Below are 4889 nucleotides of genomic sequence, written 5' to 3'. Positions count from 1 at the left end.
TATGCATAATTAATTGTTATTATAATAGTAAGTACATGTAACATGTGTAACAAGTTTAAAATAAAGTGTTACCTCATATTGTAATTAAATTACGTGATTCTGTTACATGTAGTTTGGGGGTTTTCACTCCCAAAACTTTGCAGTTTGTCACAATTAACAATGATTTGTCTAAAACAAGAATTAATTTCTTTAATTGCTCATTTTAGATGGACAAAATGTAAACACATATTAAAGGAAGTACCATCTAAAGAACATTAGAATATTAGGGAGAAGGTTAGTGACTCATATAATGTTCTTAACCATTGACTATATGTATTTTTTTGCCTTGTGCTGTGATTTTCTGTTGAAATATATTGTGTTGTGTGTCTGTTGCATAAAATACATGTGGAAAGTATTATATATAGGCAGAGCTGTGTATGTAGGTTGTTTATGGCTTCATCTTGTCACTTTGAATTATACCAATGCTCTGTGTTGCACCTCAGGCCACTGTTTATACGTGTGTGTGTCATAAGGTCAGTGGCAAGGTTTGAATATATACTCTTCTAGCAGCCTAAAGAGACAAACAACATCAGTGTAATGTGACTGTGACAGGTTCAGATATTATACTGGGTCACATATGCTTTATATGAGGTTGGAAATTATCTTTATACTGCACACTGCTGTGAAATGGCATATAATCTTTAAATAACCTTTACTTTCACATTTGCCGACCAACAGGGAGGACATCACCTTAGTTTATTGTTTTTCTAGAAACCACAATATAAATTATCATGCATTTAGGTCATTTATAAGCTATAGAGCAGACAGTCCCGTTCCATGTGGCCTGCTGTGTGGTTGTAAACCTAGACAAATCATTATCTTGGTCAGCAGCCATGTGCTTTAGTCACTGTGATGGACAGACTTCACTGCAATCTGTTACCGTCATTCTGTAGACAGTTAGACATGGGATGAAGGAGAGAGTATCATTACAGCTGGGAGAAGCCAAATCCTTCAAAGTGACAGGATTGATGAGTTAAAAGGGAAGGAACTGGGCTAGTGGTGAAAGAAAAGAGGAAAAGACTATAAAATGAGGTGTAAAAAATGAGTTGGTGGAATGAAAGTTTGAGAGAGAAAAGATCAGAGGAGAAAGAATGTCAGATAGGAAATGAAGCCGATGAGAGCTGGAATGAACGGGCTGGGTTTAGTTCTTTGTCTGTTCCTATTTGGCTGCACACCAGGACTCATCAGCACATTTTATTGGTGTTCAACATGCGTCTTGATGTTATCTTCAGCTCTTTTCTATCAAGAGTCCCTCAAGATATCAAAACCACAAACTCTTACAAAAAGCCATTGCTTTTAGTACCACCTACTGAAGCTTATTTTTCATATTTATTTAATAATCTTTCTGACCTGATTTGTCAGGGGGACTGGAAATGAATGACTAATGAAACTTCAGTATAGCCAGACATCATGAAAGTGCATTTATAAAGAAGCTCTCTTGTTTGAATGATGGAAACAGATGGCATAAATAGTTTGGTTTCTGTTCTGTTTCTAAATCTAAGAGTTGTCTTGAATTGAATGAGACATATTATAAGCATATAGATGATTTGTTTGATAATTTCTCTGATGAAAGTCTCATTTTGCCAGGCAGATCCATCCATGAGTGAGTTCTTATCTGTTTTTTTTTTTGTGACCTGCAATGGCAGCAAAATATTGTGTTTACATGTTTGACATTGTACAAAGCATTCATTCATGTATTAGACAAAGCTAACGGGCCTTTCTTTCACGAAGATCAGTGATGGATAAAAAGGGCTTTTTGCCTACTGCATTAGTATTTAATCAGGTGGGTAAATGTAAATCTGGTGAATACAGCACATTTCCTTAAGGCTAGCATAAAGAGGCTTTTACTACAACACAAATGTTTTAGTAGTCAAAGCCTTTGATTTGCTTCAAAAAGTGAATTGAACAATAGCAAATGCATCTTTTTGGGAGAAATCACGGAATGATAACGAATGGTATTGGAAGCAACAAGTAACAGAATATTTTAGATGAATTAGGCAGGTGAAAAATACATTATTTTGTAGATAGATTTAAAATATGAATTGCATATAAGAAATGAAAAATGTAGCATTATTTCACTGCTGCTGTGAAAAAGATTATATTAATATTAATCTGTATTATTATAAAATTATAGTGTTATTATTTAATAAATATATATATATATATATATATATATATACATATATATATATATACTGTAACATGTATGATATTATAGCTATATGTTTTATTATTAAAAATGTATTTAATAAATGTAATAAATTATAAATGTATTTTACCATTCAAAAGTTTGGGGATGGTAACATTTTTAAATGTTTCTGAAAAAAGTTTTTTTATGCCCACCAAGAAACTGGTAGTATTGTGAAATATTATTACATTTTAAAATAACTAAAATTTGTGTATATGCATGTGTATATACCACATAGCTCTCAGCCATTACTCCAGTCTTTAGTGTCACATGATCCTTCAGAAATCATTTTAATATGCTGATTTGATGCTCAAGAAATATTTCTTATTCTTATTCTTATCAGTGTTGTGCTGCTTAATTATTTTGTGGAAACTCTGATATTGTGATATTTTATTCAAGATTTTTTTATTAAATAAAAACAGTGTTAATTTAATGTTTGTATAATACAAAAAGTGTCTTTTCTGACACTTTTGATCAATTTCACCCATCCTTGTAGTATACATGTAGTTTAAGAAATGCATAGGTAAGCATGGATAATGATAGATCACACTGTTGTCATCTCATTTTGTTCACAGTGTTGCTTCACCTTCACCCTCACTGGTCATGTGGAAACATGTGATAATGATGCTCCTCTGAAGGACAGTGAACATCTCAGCTGCTTTCTGTGTGACCCCCTACACTACAAGACCAAATCCCAAAGCGTCTTCAGATCTTATCAGAGTATCAGCCCCATTTCTTGCAGCCCCTTGATCCATAACCAGGCTCCAAGATGAGCGGGCTGTTCGCCAAACTGGACCCGCGGCGGATTCAATGGGGGGCCAACTGGTTTGTCTTCCAGTCCCGCGTCCTGCGCACGAAGCCGGTGGAGTCCATGCTGGAGAGCACGGGAGGCACTGTGGCTCATGGCACTAAACTCCCCCGCGTTCTCTCCACCGTGGACCTTGTGTCTCTGGGAGTGGGAAGCTGTGTCGGCACTGGCATGTATGTGGTGTCTGGACTGGTGGCTAAGGAAATGGCAGGGCCCGGGGTCATTGTGTCTTTCATCATCGCTGCTGTGGCCTCCATCCTGTCAGGTGAGTGCAGCCCCCACTTCCTGTTCCAGTCAGTCAGACACAAAAGAGAAAAACACAGAGAAAAGAGGTCTGTCATCTTCCTGTAAACCTGCCCCCAGTGAAGCACCGCCTAGGTAGTGTTATTGTACTGTGGATAGCATCATTTTTTATTCACTGATCCTGAGTCAGGCTTTAGCTGAGTGAACACATGTATAACTTTATGCCTCCTGACGTGTAGTGATGACGCACGCTGAACTGGCTCATTAGGTTTACAGGTTGAAGCTGTGCACAGCATGCTGCACCCAAAACAGAGTTTGAGAGAAAATCCAAATAGTTTTTTCCTGTGGATACCAACATAAAGAACCCAAAAATGAAAGGGAGGGAAAAATGAAAGGGATATTTTTTCCTTTATGCAGCTGACCTTTCCACTCATGGAAACAGAAACAGAGTTTAGATAGGATTTGTCTTTATAGCCATTAGATATACAGTGTACTCCACTAATATTAGCACCCTTGGTAAATATTAGCAAAATAGGCCATCGAAAAAGTCTTTACTTTTTACCATCTTTCTAGATGTTCACCAAAATAACCTTCAATTAAAGCAAAATAATTCTAAGAAAAAATATTCTTAACTTCCATACTGTATGTGTTCACAAATTTGGCATCTATAAGATTTTTTAATGTTTTTGAAAAAAGTCTCATCAAGGCTGCATTTATTTGATCAAAACTCCAACAGTAAAACAGTAATATTGTGAAATATTATTTCAAAGTAAAATAGCTTTTTTTGATTTTATTATATTTTAAAATGTAATTTATTCCTGTGATGTCAAAGCTGAATTTTCAGCATCATTACTCCAGTCTTCAGTGTCACATGATCCCTCAGAAATCATTCTAAAATGCCGATTTTTTCAAGAAACAATTATTTCTATTGTTCCATATTTCTATTATTATCAATGTTGAAAAAAAGTTGAGCTGCTTAATATTTTTGTGGAAATTGTGATACTAGTATTTTCAAGATTCTTTGATGAATAGCATTTATTTGAAATATAAATGTTTTGAAATATTAAAAAGGTATTTACTGTCAATTCTGATCATTTTAGTGCATCATTGCATAATAGAAATAGGGGTGTTAAAAAGAAACATGGCAGTTTGGTATGTACCTCAGTTTGGATGTCAAGGTTTAGTATGGTTTCAGTACAGCAAGGGGAAAAAACTAAACATAAATTTGAATTTTTTTTGTAATTAAACAGTGGTTTACTAAACAAAATTTTTTTTTTATTATTTGTTTAAAAAATATCTTCTTTAATTTTAATTATAATTATAAAAATCTACCTCAGTTTATCCTCTAAACTATAGGGAGCCCTTTTACATTACTATAAGGTTACAATTAACAACAGAGCCCAAACTTAAATTCAATTAAGCTACTATTTATTTCTAAATATAATAATCAACACTCAACTTAAAAAAAATGTATGCAAACATGTAAATTGCATATAATGCAGTTTTTAAATTAACTTATTAACTAATTTATAACATTTCTATTTGTTGTTTAAATATATGCATTTTCACAATGGCTGTCATAACTTGTTTCATAACAGATTTATTTAAACA

The 4889-nt window shown here is 34.0% G+C and overlaps 1 protein-coding gene across 1 annotated transcript in view; it reads left to right on the top strand.

Annotated features, from left to right (window-relative positions):
• The window catches only part of LOC107722625 (probable cationic amino acid transporter), a 35698-nt gene that overhangs the window by 12676 nt on the left and 18133 nt on the right, over window positions 1–4889 (top strand). Inside the window, exon 2 of the mRNA XM_016531061.1 lies at window positions 2803–3300. Coding sequence (XP_016386547.1) covers window positions 2997–3300 — 304 coding nt within the window. The 5' untranslated portion in view covers window positions 2803–2996. The remainder of the gene's footprint in view (window positions 1–2802; window positions 3301–4889) is intronic.

The sequence above is a fragment of the Sinocyclocheilus rhinocerous genome, unplaced genomic scaffold (assembly GCF_001515625.1).
Source record: "Sinocyclocheilus rhinocerous isolate Xijiao unplaced genomic scaffold, SAMN03320098_v1.1 scaffold541, whole genome shotgun sequence".
NCBI classification, from domain to species: Eukaryota; Metazoa; Chordata; class Actinopteri; order Cypriniformes; family Cyprinidae; genus Sinocyclocheilus; species Sinocyclocheilus rhinocerous.
This window is presented reverse-complemented; position numbering and strand designations above follow the sequence as displayed.